General features: G+C 41.3%; 2 protein-coding genes across 21 annotated transcripts in view; one reads left to right on the top strand and one right to left on the bottom strand.

Moving 5' to 3' along the window:
• The window catches only part of RBMS3 (RNA binding motif single stranded interacting protein 3), a 1,308,700-nt gene that overhangs the window by 609,332 nt on the left and 675,069 nt on the right, over window positions 1-24,299 (top strand). For 4 of the 17 annotated variants that reach the window (XM_036886185.2, XM_036886191.2, XM_036886184.2 and 1 more), the window contains exon 1: window positions 19,876-21,109. The exons of 12 other annotated variants lie outside the window; for them this stretch is intronic. In XM_036886185.2, coding sequence (XP_036742080.1) covers window positions 21,035-21,109 — 75 coding nt within the window. In that variant the 5' untranslated portion in view covers window positions 19,876-21,034. Of the gene's footprint in view, window positions 1-19,875; window positions 21,110-24,299 lie in introns of those variants that run through there. One more of the 17 variants, XM_036886193.2, reaches the window with a different exon arrangement.
• LOC118912767 (uncharacterized) lies at window positions 782-20,431 on the bottom strand. Of its 4 annotated transcripts, none has more exons than XM_036886196.2 (3): window positions 20,087-20,431; window positions 19,152-19,346; window positions 14,289-14,550 (listed from the first exon to the last, which is right to left on the bottom strand). In XM_036886196.2, the coding sequence occupies exons 1-3, from the start codon at window positions 20,429-20,431 to the stop codon at window positions 14,521-14,523; spliced, it is 570 nt and encodes a 189-aa protein (XP_036742091.1). In that variant the 3' UTR covers window positions 14,289-14,520. The 4 variants fall into 4 exon arrangements, with proteins under 4 accessions (XP_036742090.2, XP_036742091.1, XP_057347389.1 ...); XM_057491406.1 differs by lacking the exon at window positions 14,289-14,550 and adding an exon at window positions 15,274-17,985; XM_036886194.2 differs by lacking the exon at window positions 14,289-14,550 and adding an exon at window positions 15,276-18,355.

Genomic DNA, 24,299 nt, shown 5'->3' with positions numbered 1-24,299 from the left:
AAACCTCTATTTTATGCTCCAAGTTTTCCTTTCCCTGACAGTCAGTGTTATTCTCCAGGTTGCCCAGGTTTTTGGCAACAGTTAAGCAAGGAAGTCTAGGAGGTGGGGGCGGCTCCCCGCGATCCCCTGGTGCTGGTGGTGGCGGTGGCTGAGGCAGCGGGAGCACGGGAGGCAGGGATGCTTTCCTCGTGTGGGGCCTGCTGCTGGCAGGTCCCACAAAGAGCTCCTGGATGGTGTGGCTGCAGGCGCCGTGCCCTGCATCTCCTTCCCAGACGGCGGTGAGTCTGCGGAGCTCGGCTGATGGTCTTCACCCACCACCGCCTCTGTGGATGTCTCAGGCAGCTGGGAACAGCATGGGGTTGGGTCAGAGAGCACTGCTGCTTCTGGATCAAGCCTCCCAGGAGGCGGAACGTCTCCAGAAGGGCTGTAAGAAGCGGGGGCTCTGTGGTCTTCAGAGGAGGAGCTCACCTGAGAGAGCTGGGTGGTCTCCCTCGAGCCTGTCTTCTGGGGGCCTAGGATGGCAGTCCGGAGGCCCTGGCCTACACTCCAGGGAGGTGAGAACTCTGCTGGTGTCTAGGGGCCTAGATGTAGACGACAAATCCCTACTGCCATGGGGGCCCCTGTTCTCATCATCCTGCCCTGTGGGCTCTATGTGATCCTCCTTCTCTTCTGTCATCCCTTCTGCGGGCTCTATGTGGACCTCCCCTTCTGGGCAAGGAAGTGGGAGGTGAATGGCTGGCACTGGCTTCCTAGCCTTGGCTACCTGCTCAGGTAGTAAACACAGGAGAGTACATTTTCACCTTGTAAGAGAAGGGATGCCCCTGGCTCGTAAGTGTCCAAATATCCTGGAGTTACACGCTGAGAGTGTGGGCTTCTGTGGCGGGTCTCCCCAGTTCATCAAGGCAGGACGCCCAGAGGGGAGCATCTGGGCTGCTGCATAGGATATCATCTCCGTGGCTGGATGGAAAAGCCCCCTGATAGCGGCACACGATCTGGATGGATCAGGCTGTGACCAGGGCAGTCGGCAGGTGCAGGAACGGTGGGGTGCTCCCTGGCAGGAGGGGCAGTGTCCCTGGGCAGGAGAAGCAGAGGATGATGACAGCGGGGCTGGGGATGGCAGCGGGGTGGGGCATGGAACTTAGAAAAGAAATTGCCCATACAATCAACTGTGTGCCAAAGGATCCGAGAATAGAGTATGAAACTAGGAGAGTGTCTCTGTTGCTTCTGACTCCTCTTGAGGCTAAGCACAGACTGAGCTAGCTGCCCAGCAACTGCAATTGTGAGGTTACCTGGGCATGTGCCACAATGTCCCCTCCACCACCAGGGCAGCTGCCTCTCCACCCCCAGGAGACCTCACCAAAGGTCAAAGAGCATGGCAGAATTTCCAGCACCTGGGACCACCCATGGACAGTTGCAGGTGGTGGGCACCAGGTAGACCACCATGAAGGACCATTCAGGGCTGCAGTGGGCGCATCTATGAGCACTCATGCTGCCCGGGCACTGGCTCTGCAGGTTCCTCAGCACCTGGTGTGTGGCAGCTAGCCCGGTGCCCCAGGGTCTCAGAGGCTAGGACCTGCTCAAAGTCACATGGGATGGTTCTTGCTGGGCTTTTAGTGCAACTGATTCCCTGAAAGGACAGATGTTCCAGAAAACTGGTAAACTTGTTCCCTTGAGTGAGCAGAACCTGGTGGACTGCTGTCCATCTCAAGGCAATGAGGGCTGCAACGGTGGCCTAATGGACAGTGCCTTCCAGTATGTTAAGGACAATGGAGGCCTGGACTCAGAGGAATCCTATCCATACCTTGCAAAGTAAATGAGGCTCCTTATCTTGTTATTCCAGCTCTGCTTTCAAAGTTAATTTTCAGAGATAACAGGCACCTTATTCACCATTCACATTCTTTGCAAACTGCCAGAACTGTCTTTGTGGTTTGGGGAGGAAGTTTCTGTCTCACCTCTCACACCGCCATCTTTAATCTGACTAGACTCATTTTATCCTCACTGGTTGGTGTGTCTTTACTCAGCAGCTTTGAGTTGTTTATTACAGAGGAATTCACTGCAATGTTAAATACAGCAGAGAGTGGCAAAGAATGAATCTCATCTGTTGTTTTTTGTTGTTGTTGGTTTGGTTTTATCTACCATGGTCAGAGAGTCAGCGTTGAGATATTTCACAAATGATCTCATTTTCCATTGGTTAATGCCTAAACTGATTTTTAAGAACACCTAAAAGCAGATTTACAGATAGGTTCAAATTCTTCTGCAATCATGAACATTTTTAGAACCAGAAGCTGAAGCCTTCAGAATTGTTTCTCCCTTGTATAAGGGTAGAAGGATTGGTAACAGGAAAAAGTTTTCATCATACAGTTTTGTCCTTAGATATAAGCTTCAATTTTTCTCCTGCTAAGAAACAATACCTTAAAAGAAAGCCGAAAGGATAACCTTTTGAGAGAAGGTGAGGGCATCTCTCTGCTGGACCATTCGACTTGGCCCATGATGGAATTGTACTGTAGAAAAATGGAATAGTTTCAGATGTTATGAAATTGGGTCATCTCCCACTATCATGATTGATCAGAAACTACACCAAAATCAGTGGGAGTGGGGAAACCCCATGGAAATAACTATGGGGCTTAGATGAGTTTTATTGGGTATTTGGTTCAACAATAGTTTAAATACATTTCCTTCTTTTGTTGATTTTTTTAGTTTGAGTTCAGAAGAAGTTTATCTTCCAGGCTAAGAGTAAGAGCAATGAAATGAGTAGTAGTAATATACATTTTTCTTTTTAATGAATTGTTCTGATTTTAAACATATTAGGGAAACTATAGGTCATTTATAGAAGAAAATTAAAGAAGACTTTTATTTCTGCTACCCTGTGATTCATTCATTCATTAGCATGTACTATGTGCCAGGCATTGTTCTAGGAATTGATGGCTGTAAGTGCACTAGATGTTCCTACCCTTATGGAGCAATTTCTGATGGGGGGAGATAGGCAGTTAAGCACAGAAACAGAAAGTCAATGATGCAGTATGCTAGAAAGTCATAAGAGCTATGAAGAAAAATAAAGTAAGGTCTTCACACTGCACGCAGTTTCAGAGGGTACTATGCATCATATGTCTAGGAGAACCTCACTCTCTGCACCTGTGCAACAAGGCCTTAGGAAGAGAGTGAGGGAGCCTTAGTGCAGCAGAGGGAAGAGGTGGGGGTTTGGGGGTAATGGCAAGAAGGTGACACTGAAGATTTAAGATGGTGCTATTTAATGAGAGCGTGTTCTAGACCATAGGAACAGCCTGTGCAGGTGTTCGGCAAGTCTGAAGACCAGAGAGAAGGCCAGTGTGACTGGACTAGAGTCAGCATGAGAGCAGGGGCAGGAGAAGTCTGAAAAGTAATGGAGAGGTGTATAAAATGAGTGTGATTTGCAGCCAGGGGAGAGTTTTGAGCCTCAGAACCTGGCTTACACTTTTAAAAGTTACTCCAGCTTCTGTACAGTCAATAGACTGTGGGGATGGAAGGCAGAAGGCCTGCCAGGAGGCCAATGCAGTAATCCAGGTAAAAATATGACGGTGGTTCAGACCAGTGTGGTAGTTGTGATGGGTAACGTTTAGATTCTTTGGAAATCTTTGGATATCTTTTGGGCAAAGGGCCTATTAAAATTCTTTTCCTATAACACATGAAATAAAAGAATAAAAATATCTTAAAGTTTTTTGGTACTGTTACCATAATGGAGTGGATCTATCTGGTACCTGTGTGTGATGTGTGTAAAGTATTTTCAGGTTTTAATCCTTGACCACTACTAGTGTACGCATTTTTCACTTAATAGACAGTATGTATATCATGACACAAGGATATTCTACAGCTTTAAATAATAGTTGAGGATATGATATTTAAAACAAAAGTTATATAGCATTCTACAGATAGGATATATTGCCCAATATACAGAATTGAGAATCAAGATGGGTTCTGTTAGTGACTGGGTGGCAGCCTGCAGAAGCCTTTCAGTGAAGGAACCCTGCGTGTGTTTGCTGGGCTTATATCTCACTTGAGAGCCCTTTAGCTTGGGGGATTTGCCAGAGTTCATTCTCTGAGTTTGTTGAGGAAGTCAAGGGTTAGATGGACAGAACCCTGTTCTTTGCCAGGCAAGGGGGCTCTCATTCTAAACTAGAAGTTGCCCTGAACACCTGCTAAACTGACTGGGCTCCCCTCCCACACTGACTGGGCTATGTTCAATCAGCACAGGCCTATGCAGGCTGTCTGGGGTCTCCACTATCTCAAGGTTTCCAGAAGATGCTGGCGGGATCCAGCTTTGCACCCCTCACCCCACCACCACTGTCCCCAGGCAGATATTGAATGCTCCTAGGTTCTTCTGGAATTTCTTTTGTATTTATCTCAGGTGATTCCCTCACCTCCCTGTGCCTATGGTCTGGTTGCCTGCCTTTCAGTTTTGTATGTTTATACCACAACCAGTAGAAATCATTATGCTGTGTGGTACATAGGTTTCCAAGTGTGTTTCCTATGAATTGATGTGTTGGATGGATATTTTGCCTAGTGTGTTCCTAGTGTGTTCTTTTCTAGACTCTAATACACAGTTTATATATAGAGTCCTTTTCATAGTTTCATGTTGGTAATTATGTCCACATGTACATATAGCTGTTTGGCCTGGAAATCTCTGAAGCAATTTGTGTGTGTGCATGTGTGTTTATCTCAACTATAATATTGAATGGAAACTCCAAGTCATACAGTAGCATACTTAAGTTACTTTAGAACAATTATATTACCTTATGTCCTTGTGGCTTTGAGATATGTTTTTATGAGTTTTTCTGGCATACTAAATAAATTTTAATCAGAGTTGAAACACATTTACTAATTAGATAATATTATTAAGGACATGTCATACTACTGCAAATTGGGACTTGCCTTTTATTTCTTGTTAGAAAGATTGATACTATTCAGATTTCAACATAAGCTCATCCTGGCAAATGAAAACCTTGCCTGGGAAGAAAGTAGGTGGAAAAAAGGAAAATACTGACTTATTTGGACTTATTATGGGTACCACTGGTTATGATAGAGAAAGATGCCTGCATGGGATTCAGTCCCACTTGACTTCTGCTGTCATCCAGGTAAAGGAAAAGGAAGTGGCCATCTAAGTTTCCCATTGCCAAAATAACCATACAACCAAACCTCATTCTATACATGTTTATGGAATGCCTGTGATTTTTTTTTAAGGCACTGTTGTAGACTCAAAGGAACCAGCAGAGAACAAAAGGTAAATTCTAATCTCATGAAATTTACTATCTGCTTAGAAGAAAGACAATGAGCACAGACATTGCATGCCAGGTGATTATAAGTGCTGTGTTATATAAGATAATCAAGAAAGACCTCTTTAATAAGGTGACATGTTCAGAGAGCTTTAGAAGGTGAGGAATTAAGACACATAGCTATCTAAAGAAAGCTGGTTTCAGGCAAAGGGAGGTAAGATGCCAAGGCACCAGCATACAAGTGTGCTGGTCAGTTAGAGGAACAGCAAGGAGGCCAGCGTGGCTGCAACAGAGTGAGCAGAGAGCAGATAGGGGGTGAGGCGAGGAGGTGGTGGGATCGCCTGGGGGCTTGAATCTCTTCTTGCTGGCCATACCACCTTCACTTTGTTCTTACAGATCTTGAAGATGTTTAGATCTGCCAGAACTCCCTTTTAGAACAGAAAAGCTCCCAAAGAGAGCAAGACCTTAAACTCATTAGCATTGTAATTGCTTCCTGGACATTCATGGATAACCAGCAAAAATTTGATTTAAAAACAAAAGTGTCTAGGTGGTGAATCAGAGAGATGATATGATCAGGGAAAAGAATTGGGTAACCAAATAAGTTTACTTGCTATTGGAGACAAATTGTTGTTTGTCTACCCAAATTAATTCCCCTTGAATTGCCCCATTCTTTTCTGGAGGGCTCCAATTTTGGTCTTTAGGACATTCTCCATTCTTCAGCCAAATGCAGCCATTTGTTATGAGGAAATGATCTTTGTCCTAGGGGCAGAAGGGTGGTATGTCTTGTGTAGTCTAAGCCTATCATGAGAGTTCCATTTACCTCATCAATGAATGACTGAAAAAATTACATGTGGCCAGTTTTGCCTAATGAAACATAAGGAGAAGACAACTGGAGGCAGATGCTTCTATTAAAGGTTTCTCATATTTTTAAGAAGATATAGGAGGAAAAAGAAGTTACTTCCAGATATTGGTGGATGATGGTAACATGGCTGGAACTACTGTAGTCATCTTGTGACCATGAGGGCAGATATGAACACACTAAAGGATGGCGCGCCATGGTTAAGTGATGGACCATGGCACCATCTACTTAAGGGTGTTTGCCTCTTACTACAGAAAGGAATTCCAGAATACACACCAAAAGGGGAGAAACCCCAAAACATATATATATACACACATCAATCAACCTATATACATCTATCAACAGTCATAAAATATCATAATTAAGTAGTATGTCCCCATTAAATGGTGTTTTCAAATAAAATATTCACAATATATTAGAAGAATGAGTTGCACAAAAACACAAAGATTTTATCCAGCTCTCACATATATGGAGATAGAGATAAAGAGATAAGCATAGGGAGAGAAATATATTCATTTATTCATAGGGAAAACAGCCAGAAGCAAAAAGACTGAATAATAATAGGTAATTACCTATGGGTGATAGGATCAGATACAATCAGATAGGTGAACTTTTATTTGTTTTCATATAACTTTACATTTCTCAGCATTTTATAGTGAAAAAGTAGAGCTTTTACAGTCAGATAAAAAATTGTCAATTTTACAAAAATCAAAGAAACCTAGTCCAAGTACCTCGTGGACCTTTTCTAATACAACTTTTAAAGTATTGGAGTCCTCTCCCCAAACGGAGGGACTTGGGGCCCTTCAGTCCACCTTTGCTCCAGTCCAGGTGCTGAGTCAGGAAGTGGCCGCAATTTGAACACTTTGTGGAAGTCAGAGGCCTGAACACCAGTGCCTTAAAAATGGTGAGAATTCCCTGCAGTCCACTCACCGCCTGCATCTCTCTCATGTACTGCGGAAGCATCCAGTGGTGGGCTGCAGTCTTCATTCAAGCCCTCCTCGCTGGTTAGGACACTCTCCGCAGATGATCTGCGCTGACCGAGGATGGCAGAGGAGGGTGCTCCTCAATAAATGTTTTACTTGCCCCAAAAGCCAAGACAGCGTAAAACTTAACGCGTGCCGATGGCATCACCATGGTAATCACATGCTACAGATTAGGATTCACGTCAGCTCGAGTCCTACAGAGGTTTGGGGCCCCAAGCTAATTGATGGCGACCTGCAGAGGCTAAATGGAGACAGACTCTGGACTGTTCCACTAGTTATGAGACTCTGGCAATGACTTCTGAGTCACTGCTGAGATAGGATATTTAGAGCTAAAATGCTTCATATTTCAGAATGCACATCGAATGTCAGTCCCTCCCTTTTGTGGCATATACATAGCATACCATGTTTTCAGTCTATATATATTGGGGGCTCTTGGTGTATTGCTTGTCTGTTCTGTGAGAGGAAAAGGAAATGAATGGCAGAAGGATGGCACACTGTATGTTCATGTGTGGGTCACCTGCTGTTGTGACTGGCTGGGCGGTGATGTCCTAAGTCATCGGAGTTTGGGGTCACCCAAATTCAGAGTCTGAGGTAAGGACTTGGGTGCTGGTGGTTTGTTTGGGATATGATTCCCTGAAGCAGGAGAGAGAGAGAGTGCAGAGAATGAAGGAGGAAAGTCTAGTACAATGGTGTGTTGTCAAGGACCCTGCTAAGAAATCTGCAGGAAAAAAAGTGAAGGTGGATGGATGGGGATCAGTTTCACTGAGACATCCTGAGGAAGCACCTCTCTCATGTACTGCGGAACTGTCTGCCTGAAGCATCCATCCATCTCCTGTCCCTCACAGGTTTAGTGTTGCCTCGGTGCAGTCACCCCGCCCCTCCAGGTCCTGCCCCTCTGGAAACCACCCCTGAGAGATGGTACTGGGCATTTGCTTGGGGAGTGGTGCCCTGTGCTAGGTGAGCCTTTGCTTGCATGGAACTCTTCACTAGAGCTGAGGTGACTAAGGGGAGGTGACATGGGCCACCAGAATTCCTGGAGTTTTGTCCATTTGTGTACCTTTAAAAAAATACCCCACAATTTCTAATCCTCAGAAATAATGTTTTTGGGATCAGAGCTTAAGACTAATTAGGTGTTTGGCCTATGTAGTCTGTATTTTAATTCATTTACTAAGTACTTGTTATGTTTGAGGTACTGAGGGGAAAGAAATGGATACCTTTGAATATTCCAGTTTGGCACAGGAGATAAGCTCATTACAATTAAATGTGGTACATACTCAAATGAAGTATGCATAGGATGCCTGATGAGGTTTCATGGGGAAAATTGCTTTTATTCCAAACTGAAAAAGACTCTCCAGAGGGAGGTAAAAGTTGGATTCACACAACCCCAACCCTCCACAAACACGTGTGTTAAGTGTGCACACGTAAACACACACACACACATACATGCATAACATTTTTGCAGAAGCGGAATGGTTGTCTGCTTTAAGTGAATTATTTATCCTTATTGTCCAAATTCAATCTAGCAGCATTGTAAGATTCATGGTGTGCAAAATGATCATATGATAGACTGGTTTTAGTGAAAGTGTATTTTCCCCCCAATTCATATTTATGTTTTGGATACTTTTATATTTTTTGTTTTCTGGTAATGTTCATCAGAAAAATAACAAGTATCCACGAAGCTTATTCCTAGGTTAGAATTTATATTCAGCTGTAGAAAATCTTTGCACCTGCCGCAAAAATGTAACCACTTCTGGGGTGGAATGTACCAGCTGTTCCTGGCCTCCAATGGCACGCCAGGCAGTTCGGGACTGAGAATGAGGCATCATGTCCCAGGCAGATGAAACTGGTGGGGAAATTTCAAGTCGACAGAATGCAATTACCCAAATTGAAATTAGGCCAGGGGCATATCAGGAGGCCCTTCCCATCTGTTGGGGAAAAGGATCACCAGATATTTAACAAGGGCAAGTGGTCAGGATCTTAGTTCAAGGAGTCATTTAAAAGACAGGCACTTGAAAAAACATACTAAAGGAAAACTGTACCTGGTACAAAAATCATGTCCCTTCACTGGACAATAAATAACATTAGGCCTCAAGGAGATCAACCCTCTCCTGCTCTGGGAGGAATGGGATGCTTATGGACGGGGAGGTTAAATATTTCTATATCAGCTCCCCTTAGTGAGCACATGGCATAATGGACAATAGGTTATCCTGGAACTGACAGAAAGAGATCTCCCAAACCAAACATTGAATTCAATACATTTATCCCTGGTCATAATGGATATATCCTTCCATTACTACTGATGGAACAATGCTGTATGATTTTCCTAGGGACCATGACACAGCATTCTTTCTTCACCAAGAAACTAAACTAATGTTTAGAGTTTGCAGCAAAAGCAAACAAACAGGTGGGTGCACAGCCTTTCACAGCTACTGGGTGATGCTTGCATGTCAGAACCATGGGATGCATGTGTCCACTTTAACAGAGTGACGCCTTGCCTATCTCCCTGTCCCTGGAACACGAGTACCTTTCTTCCAGAAGGAATAGAAGGATTGGTCTTCGAGTCCATACTAACCCAGACCCAGGCACTGGCAAAAGCCACCCACTCCCCTCATCAGAGAAAGGTGAAGAATGGGCATCTCACACCAGACCGTGTTTCACAGGGATCCATCACACTTGCTTCCCTTTGCTCCCTGCAATCATTTGTCCATTTTACAGACTGGGAACTTAAAAGTTTCCAGCCTAAGAGAAGGATAATGAGAGGCATGTCTGGGCCAGGTGTCTCCTCTTCCAACAGCTGCTTTTTGGACATGTGCTGTCCCTGCGCTACAACATGCAGCTCCCCAAGCAAGGTACCAGGGTGTCGTCTCTGCACTGCCCCCCCAAGGGACCATTTGACGCCACGTGGCTAATCCTGAAAAGCTCTCAATTCTCTTGCCCACTGGGTGTAGAGAGAAAGGAAAAGAGATGAGCTGGTAAGGGGCCTTATTCAGCATGTAAAACAAAACATCTTTTGGGGGGTGGTTCACTTTTAACTCTTTGTTTATCAAGAGGCTGTGTGCTGGGGAACCTGAGGGAATGACCACAGCTGTCAAATCCAGTGCAGCTGTCCACTGTGGGTGGGAAGAAGCCAGGGCAGGCCACCTACATGCTGAGTTACTTGCAGCCAATTTGTGCCCACCACCCTCCATCCCACCTCCAACCACCAGCACACACACAATATCACCATTTACTGGTCACCATGGCAGTTAAAGTAGGAGACCAGGAGTCCTAAAGTCCCAGGGGCTCACAATAGTTTCACCACAGTGCTCAACCTTCCGTAAATTCCCCTATGATGAGCTCAGTCCAACCAAAGGCTCATCTTTGCCATAAATGAACATTGTTCTTAACTCTAAAGAGGTGTAAGCATTTGATTGTACTTGTTAAATTCTGACCTGAGCTTCACCATTTTTTTTTAAAACTAATCAGCCACAACAGATTTCTTAACTTCTTTTATATTTTATATCTTTCTGGATAATTTGTGACTAACAGAGTTTATCTCTCACAGAAGAAAACAAAGAACTTATTAGTTAATGTTGATCCAGAACTCTGTGAATCTAAAAACTTGGCATTATTATTTAGAGGTTTAGCTTGTACTAATTACCTCTTAGTTTTACTAGCCCCATATAACAAGCCACCTTCTGCACATTTCACGTGAAAGCTGGTTGTCTGAAAGGCTGAAAGTTGTTGGAGGAGGAAATGAAATAGGTGCTAAGTTTTATTTCCTACTAAATAATTTTCCTTAAGGTGGGTAAACTTTTAGTAGTTAAATTGCTAAAAATGAAGATTCTACACTACAAGAACAAATCTCCAAGTGACAATAATTTGTCTGTGTTCTTAGCATTTACGAGTCTCAGTAAAGAGTCAGTACATTTATGTTCCCCTATTACCTACAGTCGTAAACTTCCTTAAAGAAAAACGAATAATTATGTTTCCTGACTGCATAATGAGCATAAACATCCAGAATATTGAAAGCCCCTCATTGGGATGGTTGGTGCATCTAGACTTCCAAGAACTGAACTCTTTTCCAGGTACAGGAAAAATTGCCAGGCTAACTGTATGGTCATGATCTAGGGCTGCTCACGGAGAGGTCATCTCTAGAAGGCAAATCTTAATTTGTGGGGCTATTTTTGGACTTGGGGCCTCCCAACATGCAGCTGTTGGGAGTGGCTGGGAGTCACACAAAGCCTCTGGTTCAAGTGTATTGACTCTACCATTGGTGCGAATCTCTCCTTCCCCCTCCGGGGTCCAACCAGTGCACCCTGGGAACAAAAGAATGCAGTCTTATCTTTGCTCAACAAGTGCATGTGACATTGTGGAACATTGGAGTCAGAAAGGTATGTTAAATGACCCAATTACATGTGTTACCCACAAGTAACTGAGGCTCCGGCTGGGGAGTCGATCTTGCCAGGATCCGTCACTCTCAGCCCAGGTGCTCATGTCCTACCTTTGGGTGTGGTACTCTTAAATATCTTTCCTGTGGGCAGAAAGGTGGCATGGGTTAGAGGGTAAGGAATAGACAAAGGGAAGAGAGTGAAATAAGAAAACAAGGAAAGTAAATTTGAGGGAACTAAAATTTCCCTTTATAGTTCTTTCAGGTCTTTCCACCTTTGCAGCTTTTCCACCACTAGAATTGTGTAAATGGAAATGAAAGGAAATAAGATGATCATGTATTTTCTAGGTCAGCACTTTTCAGTCATGAAAGTTGGGGTTTTCTGTTTTTTTTTTTTTTTCCTAATTGACCTTTTTTTTCCTATTGATATTTCTGTAAAATACAATAAAAATTACTAGGAAAATGAAATGCAAAAAGCAGACTTTCAAAACACAAGTCCAAACTTCTATTACCTAAACACAAGAGATATAAAATTCTTTTGACAAATTATTATGTTTCTAGCATTTATTCCTGATCCCTGTTCTTGCTGGGCACAAGCACATGAAAGTGTGCAGACCAGCCCATGTCTGTGGACCACACTTTGAGTAGCATGGTCCTTGATCTGCCTGTTTTGCACATTTGTCTTGTTCTCTAAACTGGACCTTTCTGATACCAGTGATGCGGGTCTGGGCATCTGCCATTCTTGACAGGCACTTTACTGTATTGAATAACAATTTAAGAAAAAAATTTAAATTTTTCCCTCATGCTAAAGAGAAAGAATCAAGTTTCTGATTATAACAAAAGCAGAGCTCCTGGAACACTGTTTTGCATTCATATTGGGAACGTGACTGTAGTTTAGGTAGCTTAAGGAGACAATTTGGGGACATTTTTCGTTTACCTGGTTTGAGTGTAAAGAGGATTGAAAATATTAAGCATTGCCAGTTGCCATTAAATTTGAGCTCTCTCACAATTGTATCCTTTGAAAGGCCCATCAACTGTCTCAATGTATCAATTAGGAGTATATTTGCCTGATTTAGGAAATAAAAATATAGAATACCCAGTTAAATTTCAATCTCAGAATGAACAATGGTGTAATTTTTAAAAGTATGGCCCAAATATTTCATGGGATTTATCATTTGTAATATTTAAGACATGATAAAAACATATCCATCATTTGTCTGAAGTTCAGATTTACCTGGGTGTCTTGTATTTTACCTGGTAATTTTAGTTAGAAGTAGCCTTTTGGCCTGGATGTCTGAAACTGTATTTTTCTAGAAAAGAAGCAGCCCAGCCAATCAAATCTGGCCATATTGATCCAACTTGCTTAGCTATTGGCAGCTGGAAGCTGGATGGTAAATACAAAGTGATGATGCTTCTTTTAGAAAAATGTGTTTCCTATGTGATAAATCAGCTACTCAGCTTTGAGGTTTTAGTTTGGTGTTTTCCAAAGTTCTGGTCCACTGATGGCACAAGCTATGGCAGAAGGTGCACTCGGAAGAAGGCACCTAGAATTGCCAACTACATCAGGATGAAATTGGCTCAATACCCTGAAAAAAGTAGAATTATTTCAGGGAATTATATAGGGAGACATAGTGATAGGTATAGACAAAGAATAAAATCCCTATTGCTACATATACGATATTGTTAACAAGTTGATGGAGATGCATCAATATTTTTTACAAATACATTTATGAGAACCTTAGAAGGGTGAAGAAAGAATTAGCTGATGTTAAAAATGAAAGTCTTGGATACTTACGCAGATCTACTTTATATTTTCCTTTCTACTGTTTTTTCTAACATCTGAGACCTTTTTCTAAATTGGGGTACATGCAATGAAATGCACAAATCTTAGTGTATGGCTGATGAATTTTGGCATGTGCATATATTCATGTAACCACCACCCAGATCAAGATATCAAACATGCAGTTTAATTTTTCAAAGATATATCCTTTGGAATTGGTAGCTCTTATTCTTCATTAAATGAGAATATTTGTTCTTAGGTCTTAAATGAGAGTACTGATTTTTTTGGACATAGATTTGATGCTCTCAGACTTTAAAGAGAGACTTCAACTTTTCTTAAACTGATGTCTGGTTCAGATAAGTAAGAAATGGCTATTTAAAATACACATGTCATTTATTTTGATGTTGTCACCTCTGGGTGTTTAGAAATTTCCAGTCAGCTGATAATAAAAGTCATACTTAGGAATAGACTTATGTAAAAGTTTCTTTTAAAATAGTATTTATCTTAAATAATGAGACATGCTCATTTTAAGACAAACTGAAGAATACCAAAATTTATCAGAAAGTAAAATCGCCAGTAACCCTACCACAGAGGAAAACTTCTGTTGTTGTTATTCTTTTCTCTTATCTATAAGTTTATATTTCATAGTTGAAGATCTACTATATCTACAATGTTGTATTGTGTTTTTTTTCCCCTCACTGGCTTTTCAACTTAAACATTTCCCATATTGTTAACATATTTTCATGGTCAAATGATATTCTATACTATTTTTTATGTCACCAGCTAGAGTTGGACATTCAGGGTTCTCCAGTTACTTATTCTTAGAAATATAATGATGATCTGTTTTAGATTCCTAAAGCTGAAATTACTGGGTGACAAGAAAGAAGATTTTTTAAGGCTCTGTATTTTGCTAAGCTGTATTACAAAGGACTATAAACATTTAGAAAGAATGTGTAATGGTGCTCATTTCACTGACATACATCACTGATATATTTCCTTTCATTTTATGACTAATACAACCTGTTGTATTAGTCCAGAGAAACACCACCAGTAAGATGTATATATACCTACACTCAGAGAGATTTATTTTAGGGAATTGGCTCATGATTGTAGAAGCTTATAAATCCAAAAATGCAGGTCAAATGGGCAGGCTGGAAATCCAGGGAAGAGTTGGTGTTGAATCTTGAGTCCAAAGGCAGTCTAGAGATGGAATTCCTTCCTTCTTGAATGATCTCAGTGTTTATTTCTAAAGCCTTCAACTGATTGGATGAGGCCCACCCACATTATGATGAATAATCTACTTTATTCAAAGTCTATGGATTAAAATATTAATCACATCTAAAGATAGGTTACAGCAGCATCTAGACTTGTATTTGAAGGGCACCTGGTCACCATAGCTCAGCCAAGTTAACACACACAATTAACCATCACACCTGTCATCCAAATAGAGTTTATGCTATTGGAAGACACACCGACTTATTTAGGACTTCTATACTATGAGTTTTCTGTTTTATACACAAACATTGGCTCATCCAATTTTGGAGGAAAGCATTTAAGATCTCCATGAAATGATGCATAGGAAAAAGCCTGGATTCAGGCCATATGGACATGAGTCAGGAATATTCTTCTACCATATTATAACTGGATAAACTTGGGTAGGGTAGGTAAACCCTCTCTTTCTCCATTTTCTCATCTGTGAAGTATGAAAAAATCATACCTACCTTCAGGGTGTTTGTGAGTTTTAACTGAGGGAACTTTATAAACTTCTGGTAGAGTGTCAAGTATGTAATAGGTCACCAATATTTTAGCTTATCTTCTCCTTCTTCTTTCTTTCTCAACTAGTCTGCTCTATATCCCAGGGACCACTCCAGATAGTACAGAAAAGCCTTTTCTTCCTCTGAACACTCATTAATGTAACAGGTGTCCACCCAAGGGAACTTAATATTTTTAACTTTGCATGTGTCTCATTTCCCATTTTATTATTTCATATATCATACATTAACCACTGATAGATAAGTAATTTTGGATGAATATTTTATTCATTTATTTCTTTAACAAACATTTATTAAGTGTGTATTAAATCCCAAGGACTGTTCTAGGTGCTCGGATTATCACAGTGAACAAAAAAGGTAAGTTTTTTGCCCTTGAGGAGCTCAGGTATTAGTGGGGGAGATACTCAAACAAGAAAATAACAAATATAGAGTCAAACTATAAATAATGTCATATTGGCAAGGGTGGGCTAGGTGATGCTGTGTCGAGTCACCAAATCTCAATAGTGTAATAGAATAAAGGTTTATTTCTTGCTCATGACAAGTCAATGGCTGGTCCAGGTGACTATTCAAAGCAGCTGTTCTCAACCCTCCAACATGCTTCCTCCATACTGGCCCTTGCTTGCATCAAATAAGACTGGGCAGAAAGAAGGATCAAACAGCAGCGTTGAAAGCTTTTACGTATGTCACTCTGCTTCATATTTTATTGGCTATAGCAAGTCATATAGTCTTGTCTACTTTCAGTGAAATAGAGAACTGGGGATCTTGGTAATCTTAGTGGTTAAAAAGAACCAGATGTTCCTACAACAGCATTAAATGCTATGAAAAATGTGTATAGAATGAGAGGATAGTGTGCATTTTTTAAAAAACTATATAATAGAAGCTAAATGAACTTGACCATTCATGTCTATTATTGCTTGGAATTATAATAAGATATGCATTCCAGAAAAAAATGAAGTTAACTTAAAGAAAACTTTTAATAACTATTGTTATGAATTGGTGCTCAAATATGAGAAAAATGTTAAGGTCATTTATGAATGGCTGGTAGTTTGAGAGTGAGTTACTAAGTGTACTTGAGGACAAGGGTGATAATACTTATTATATTGGTTCACTTGATTATTTAGGCACAAAGCAGATGCTCAATCTTCAACTTTGTTGAAGTTAATAATGTTCATTGTTTTAAATTATTCTTGCTTTTCTACTTGATTAACTGTCTTGAATTACATAGTCCATTATAATTTTGCCCTGAGGCTTGGCAGTTTCTTCCAAGGCCAATTTTTATTGTCTGTACCTACATTTATACTTTTACCTTTGATTATAGTTTAAATTCGGACTGCACATGCTTGAATCACTAATATTCTTTCTCCTAAGTTGTCTCAGGTATTTTCTTAAACCACTGATAAGTCTCCAGTAGGAGAGAGGTAAGTTGTTAGACTGCTTTAATGTTGGAATTTGAACTCTACTATCTTGTCCTTTTTTTTAAAACAAATTTTTATGTTTAATACCCCTTTGGCAACTGCTGCATTGGAAAGGGATTTCACAAATTTGAATAAAGAGGGCAAGAAATGCCAACATTAAAATATATATTTATATATATTTTTCTTTTTTCAAGGTCATTAATGTTTTTCTTAAAGATTGAATAGAATGTTTGCTTTCAAAGATAGTACAATCATGGTTTTTCCTTATATCTTTACTGTTCCTTTTTTGCTTTTGACTAAGTCTTTGTAATTTAAAACATAAATCACCCAAAGAGGACCCAGCTCTTCTTTGAGTGGATCAGTCAAGGGCAAACCAGAAGAAAGTCCTCCATCTTTACCCAAATGACCCTCATTTAAGTACCATTACTTTTCTACTTCCAGGTGGTATGTCTGAGCCATCATCTCAATCTATTAGCCAAGTGTGTGTCTTAAATGAGTGCCTCTCCAGTTTGCACTGTGATCAGGTGAATCTACAGGAATCCATGCCGCTTGATGTAGTCCGCAAATGGGATACAGCTGACTTCTGATTTAGAGAATGCCTTCAACTAGGTATCTCTTAACTTGATCATTTAAATAGCAATTGCTGCTGTTCCCACAGAGCTGACATGATATAAAAGCTATTTCTGAAATGAATATCTTGCTTTCTGACTTGCAATGGCTACTGGTATCTCTGAGGGAAAAAAACAAAATATATAAATAAAACACAGATTGTACAATTCTCATGAAAGGTAAGCCATCTTTGTATTATTTAAGGAAAGTTATAAATGTTCAATGAATGTGCTTAGGCTAATGACAGTTGATGCCCAGAACATAATAATAATCCATGAACTAAAATAGCATTTTAGAAAGTGGCAATTTGTGTAGAAATTGCTGATAGCTGCAACACATGCTGGAACTTTACATTTAAGTGGGCTATGGCTTGGTTGAGGAGTTATTTATTTGACTTTTGATTGGTAAATAAGACAGTATTCCTTTCCCTTCAAGGAGTATCTAGGTCAGTTATTAATAAAAGAATACTGATGTCCTTTGTCCATAGAGGAAAAACTGGCAGAAGCAATCTAGGATCTTGATCTTACAGGTCTTAGAATTTAGATGAATGTCGATCGGACATTAGGAGGACAGCATTCTGCAGTCAAAGACGACAAGAGCTACAGCCAGCAGAGAGTCCTGGCTGTTCTATTAACACTATTTGGCTTTCCCCACCAAGTTCTCATCACGACTCAGATGCTCTGGCCCCGGTACCTCTCCAGCTTCATTTTACAGTTTTGGCTCTTCGTTGGTTCCATTCCAGTCCCTGTGCCATGTCTTGTGCAAACCAAAGATGCATTCTTGCTGCCAGACTTTCTGTATTTGCTGTTCCCTCTGTCTCGGATGCTCTTCCGCACATGCAGACTGATATTTATTGAGCAGATCCAATAGGTTCCAAGGTGTTATAAATGCTTCACATGTTAGTCTTGATGAATTCTCTTACAGCTCTGTGATGTGTGCAGACACAGGAGGGCTGAGGAAATGGAGGCAGAGAGAGGCAGCAGGGGCAGGACAGGAGCCAGGGCAGCTTCCGTGGGAGCCACGGCTTCACGCTAAGGCCTCTCACTGGTCCAGCACCCAGTGCGTGGACCACACCCTTCCCTCAACCCCAGAGCTCTTCCTTGGTGAGCATTTCCTGACTACCCCATTTAAAATAGAAACCCTGTAAGTCGATTTCTTTTCACTCAGCTTTATATTTCTCAGCAGCACTATCACCTGATGTTACACTGCCTGTTGACTCATCACCTTATCACTCCACGGGAATATACACTCTCCGAGGGAAGGGCCTTGTTCTGGGCTGGGTATCGCTCCATCCCCCGCACTCGGAAATGAACTGAAATGGACTGAGAGAAGGACATGGGCTGGGTTAGAATTGTTTATCACGTTGAGGATATCATATTCTTCACACAGTTACAGAGCACCCATTTTGAGCCAGAATCCATGACAATTTTTGGAAATACGAAGGTGAATGAAAATAACGGGTTCTCCTACTTTCCTGCTTCTCCTGATGCTTTTAGAGAATCAGAAAAGAAGTAAGCAATTAATAGAGAGTGCTATAGGACAAGTATTCTATTAGGTCAAATCTAAGGTGTGGGGAAGCAGAGATTCAGGAAAAGCTACTCTGAGTGGGTATTCTCTGTGCTGAGAACTGAAAGATGGGGAAAGGGCAAGCGTGGAGGTGGGGTCGGACACTCCTCGGGGCATGGGAAGTGGTAGAAGGCCCGGAGGGAGCACACTGCGGCCCTAAAAGCGGGTCAGTGTGATTCAAGTGTAGAATGTGAGGAGCAGTGTTAACCGTCCGAGTCTGGAGAAAGCAGCTGGACTTTGAGGGTCTTGAAAACTGTTCCAAGTAGTCAGGACTTTGTCTGAGCAATGTCTGAGATGCCACTGAAGGATGTTTAAATCAATGAGATTTTTATTTAGCATCTGATTGCTTACCACTCTTGGCTAGGTAAATTGTCTTTCCATTTTCTAGATGGGATCACTGAGGCCCAGAATAACACATTTAAACATTTGTGGAATTGAGTTAATTTTCTCAATTACAGTGCTACTAGGGCTCTTGACTCCCAACCTCCCTCTCTCCTGCCTGCCTTCTAATCGTCATCAGAAGTCAAACATAAAACTACCCATCATCCTTACCTTTCTCCAGGGAATACGCATGCGCACAGCTGCCATAACCAGACCCCTGGATGAAGCCAATTGCCCCAGGGTTGGATGGGCACTGTATTGGCCATGGGGTCCCAATTCTCTGTTCTTCTCAACTGGGAAGCTGGATTCGTACCAGGGACCTTTTATTTGCAAAGGCAACTCTGGGCTGGAGAGAACAGAGCCGACCTGACAAAGTAAAGAGAAGCTCAATATTGAGCTGCCCACGCTTTGGGCATGCGTGAGCACTCTCAGCAAAACACAGCTGGCACATCTAATTTTAGCCTCTCCCGTCTTGAAGAGGGACCCTTTAAGGAAATATATTTTCTCTGAAACAATTTGTATTACAATGTAGCAGCTGATAGCCATGTCAGAATATTACTTATTATTGGTGGGGAAAAACTCTGCCAAGTAATTATGATTTTTATTCTCTTTTTCTGGGACAATTATCAGTAAAACGATTAAAGCATCCGTGAATCAAAACAATCATAAAGAGCTAGACAATGAGAGACACAGTGGTTTTATTTATCAAGAAGCTCATAAACAAACCTGAGGGGATACCTCTTTGGATTTTTATGAAATGGATGTAATAACAAGAATGAATATTTCTGCTACAGTAAGTTGTTCATTGCTTTCTGATGATGCATAGCTTGCTAATAGTTATCCCGGAGCAGACTCTCAAATTTCTTCAATATTTAGCATCCTCCATGTCCTCAAAGAAGTGAAAGGTTATTTCTAAACCAGGTCTTGGGTACAGCTGGCTTTAATGTGTTAACAGGGTTTGAAAGCATCACGGGACGCACTTTTTCCGTTTTACCCAGGAAGGGTAGTCCCCTCTGCCTTAATTCTTTCCCTCTTCGCGTCTTTCCTCCCTCCGTTCTCCCTTCCCTCCCATGCTCTTCTGTGTTTTGCTCAGCAGAGTGGCTTACCTTGAAACTTGGCAAGAAAAGAAGAGAAGGCAGCTCTTGTGCGGGGTAGATGGAGGGAAGGATAAGGAATAATCCACCGCCAGCATTTGAGTTCCCGGGTTCAGTAGCCGCGGCAACAGCTTCGCTGCGAGAATCGCTCTGCTTTTCGAGATAGCCAGCAGAGGGAATCGGAACTTTGCGTGCAGCAGGGGCTGAAGCAGCCTTTATTATTTTTTTTTTTCTTGGAGGAAATACTGCAGCCTTCTGGACTGCGTACGCTGCTCCCTGGAGAGGCTCTCTCGGTTCCACCCACCGGCTGGAAGGAGGGGAAGTGAATGAAAGGACAGGACAAGCCCCGAACACCATGTCACTCTGGGAGGGAGACAGCAGCAACTAAGCTGGGCAAGGTTTTTTTTTTCCCCCCCCTTTTTTTTCTTTTTCTTTCCCCTTTTCTTTTTCTTTCTTTTTTTTTCCTGTTTTCCTTTTCTACTTTCTCTTTCTTTCTTTCTTTTTTTTCCCCCCCCTTTTCTTTAAGGTGGAGAAAGAAACAAACAGGAGACAGGAAGCTGATCTGCAAGGATTCGGAGTTGTGTTAAAAGGACTTTGATTTTTTTTCCCCCTTTTACAAACGCTGGCAATTGACATCACTACAGACAGCCTGGTAGGGAACAAACTGCCTCGTCCCAAGTGGACCCCAACAACTGGGGGAAGGCAGGCAAGATCTGGGGAGGCTGTGTGGGGTTTTTTTTTCCCCTACCGATCCCCCGTCCTTTTTTTTTTTTTTCTTTTGGTGTGTTTCTTTTTTACATTCTTGCTGTGTTGGAACTAGCGAGTGGTGGAAGACGAGGATTCTCCGAAGCCTCATCAGTCATTGGGACTGTCAGGAATAGTGGTTTAAGAGGAAGCTCGGCCTGGGGCACTATACCCTGTCATCCAGTTCCCTGCCTCGGAGATCAGGATTCCAGCTACATGGGCAAACGCCTGGATCAGCCACAAATGTACCCCCAGTACACTTACTACTATCCTCAGTATCTCCAAACCAAGGTATGGCTCAACCCACAGTCTGGCAATCAGTGTCGTATCCTTCTGCACTTGGGATGGGAAACAGGCAAGGCAATTATTATTTCACCCCCCACCCCTATCACCTCTTTCTTCTTCCCTGAAATTAGTAACATACCAGTGGAGTTAATGAGGCAGAGGAGAATATAAGCAGAAAACCAGCGAGGATTGTGGCTTTCTCTTTTAAGGAGAGAGAACAGTTTCACTCGAGTTCCTTTGTTGTTACTTCGGAGCATTAAATGTTCCTGATCTCGGTCAAGTCCTTTGCAGATGGGCAAGGCTGTTAGAAAGGAGATCTTAACAGTGGTTATCAGGCACAAGACTACAATTTCAGGGGCTTTTCTGGTGAGCTGTTCTTTGTTTGTGGCTCTGAAATATTATTCCCTACTGGATAGGACAGCCAGGGTGGGGAGCTCAAAGTTTTAATCGCTGAGTATAGAATGAAAGAAGGGTGTGGAAAGGTATAGGGTGGCTAACCAAAGTCTCTTAGAGTTTGTTGGGTGCATTTTTGTTTTTACTTACTTGCCTTGCCTATTTTAATTTATATTAAGGATGATCAGGTTGCCAGAGACTGAATTTAGAAGCTTTACGATAGATGTTCTGTACTTTTAGAAGCTCTGTTTTCTGTGTTAGCTGCCATCAGGAGGCCTGGGTCTTGAAATGGAATGAAACGTAACTGATGCTAATTGGACATGAACTGGTTAAATACTTTGGACTTTATGTGTGTGCTCCAATGATCATAAGGGGGGCCACTGGTAAGCCCATGTAACTAAGCAGAGGGCAGTACCAACCATGAACTTTATCCTGCAGTTCAGACATGAAAGACTCTCAGGTGTGAAATCACCACTCCAATTTGTCAATTAAATTGGACTTGATGGGGGGGAGGGGGAATGTTGGTAGAATTACCACCTTGAATGCATGGATTATGTTTCTTTGCAGAAACAACTGTTTTGTATTGCATTAGCCAGACTCCACCGTCTTCTTAATAAATAAATAAATATACCGAGAGGGAACAAGGCATGCCTGAGTGAACTGTGCTGTCACCAGGACTGGTTGATGTAATTAGGGTTTGGTCATTCCTGCTGTAGATATCTCTTATTTATTCTGTCTCATCAAATAATGCCTACTTGTAAACCAGACCAGACAGCCGACTTGCAGTATTATGTTCAAGATTGTTGCTTTTTCTTTCTTTCTCAATCGCGCTGTGATTTCGCCCTGCTCCTCCAAGGTCGACTCACATTGCTTTTTGCCTTTGTGAGCATTTAGTTTGTGCTGCTCCTGCTTAAATAGACCAGCCCTCCTGCTCCAGTGCCTTGAGGTTTAACTCTTTGGGGGATTGGGTAGAGCACGCTGCTTGCCTTCCTCAAGGAAGTAGCAAAGCAAGGACAAGCTAAAAAGGGGAAATTTAGTCATTTCTCATCCCTCAAAGAAGCAAAAACAATGAACTCCAGGGTTGCATGAAAAATATCAGACATTCCATCCCTTTTACTCATTTGGCTAAATTTTTCCAAATGTTTCAAAATTCACGCTTTCTTTTTGGTTCTTGTTTTCTGCTATGAAGTATATTCAGAAAAGAAACTTAAGATCATGTTGAATGGAATAATTGCTTTTCTGCTTAAGATTTCTTTTATCCTATTGCTAGCAGGAAATAATGCCATGTCCATAATATTAAAGACAGGATGGTGGATGAGCCACACTGGTGGGAAGTGTGTGTGTGTGTGTGTGTGTGTGTGTGTGTGTGTGTGTGTGTGTGAGAGAGAGAGATTAGGGTAAAGAGGGAAAGTGGAAGGGTGCGGGAAAATCAGAGAGCCTGACAAATACAAAGGGAGTTTTTTTTTTTAATCTGTTTTGGGGTCCTGTGTAGCTTAGTGTTGTGTAGACAAATGACATCTGGATCTTGTTACTTTCAAGCTAGTCAAAGCCATCAACTTCTGGAACATTTTTAAAGAAGTTAGATCCATTAGGTGACCTAAGCTGATATTCGGGTAATCAGATCAGGGTGGTAAGGAATGTAAGATCAGCTACTTGGGCTATCACAGTAGTTCATATTGACTATCATGTTGTCAAATTTCGACACTTCTGTGAAGTTGTTGAATATTGTTATGGTGTCTCTGAAATGGCAGACGTTAATAGCATTCCTGGAAGCTGAAGACGTGAAAAGATGCCCTGTTTTGAGACTTTGAGAATAGGTCACACAGGAACTAGGAGGAAGGGGTAATGTGCAATCATATTTTAAAGTGTGGGGAATCTCTGACAGTGTTAATACTATGTCATAAATTACTATCATGTCCCAGTATAACATAAAAATGAGGTTATTTCAGTATCATTCTTTGTCCATTTAGACATATCTCAAAATATCCATAATAATTTTGAAAGAAATACATGCTGCTTATGTCTACTTGATAAGCCTAGGTAGAATTCATAAAATCCATTATCCTAGGTTTGGCTTACAGTTATCATCCAATTTTAAAATCATAGCTATCTAAAATGATGCTGACATATAAAGTATCCTTATGGTTGATAAAAATAGAATTGTTTGGTTGACAACAAAAGTCATTCTGGTGATATCATACCTTACATTGTTCTCTAAATTCAGGTTTTTTAAAACAAATCCACAAAAGCTATTTGCTGACATTAGTTCTGGGTAGAAAATCTTCATGGGATTTTAAAGAACTGAAATGTTTACTAGTGTTTTCATTCAGAAAATGCAAAAACACTGAACCTTCCCTTTCTACTTAAATATGTGTATAACATACAGCTGCTCTTTTTTTTCATGATACAAGCAAAATGAAAGTGGAATTTTAAAACAAATGCAAATATTTTCAGTTTCCTCAAATGCAATGAAAGTTTTAGCAAAACTTCTGACACATCCCTGCCTTCTGTGTGACTTTTATTTCCCATTACATTAGTACCAGTCTCATAACTTTGTTGCTTAAAAACAAAAACAAATTAGAAATAAGATATTTTGGATGTTGTCTCTGGATAATTTTCCAAATGCTTAAAAAGGTGATATTAGAAAAATGTATGTGTAAGTTAAATTAATTGAAAACCCAGTGGCTGACATGGAACTCTGGCTGTACCTTGACAGTATGTTTAGTCTCCTAGATCTCTCATTAAAAGCTGTCATTACTAATTTTCTTTTTGAACAACTTTTTGTCCTACCAAAAGGAGGAAT

This window comes from Manis pentadactyla, chromosome 14 (genome assembly GCF_030020395.1).
Source record: "Manis pentadactyla isolate mManPen7 chromosome 14, mManPen7.hap1, whole genome shotgun sequence".
NCBI classification, from domain to species: Eukaryota; Metazoa; Chordata; class Mammalia; order Pholidota; family Manidae; genus Manis; species Manis pentadactyla.
This window is presented reverse-complemented; position numbering and strand designations above follow the sequence as displayed.

What these genes read in the sequence shown, in the direction of transcription:
- LOC118912767 (XM_036886194.2), bottom strand. Translation starts at nt 20,431, where the DNA reads ATGGTGTTCGGGGCTTGTCCTGTCCTTTCATTCACTTCCCCTCCTTCC. An exon ending in TTTTCTTGCCAAGTTTCAAG is followed by an intron (nt 19,347 to 20,086) that starts GTAAGCCACTCT and finishes TTACTTTGTCAG; the next exon opens with GTCGGCTCTGTTCTCTCCAG. An exon ending in TGCGTATTCCCTGGAGAAAG is followed by an intron (nt 18,356 to 19,151) that starts GTAAGGATGATG and finishes TCCTTCTCTCAG; the next exon opens with TCCATTTCAGTTCATTTCCG.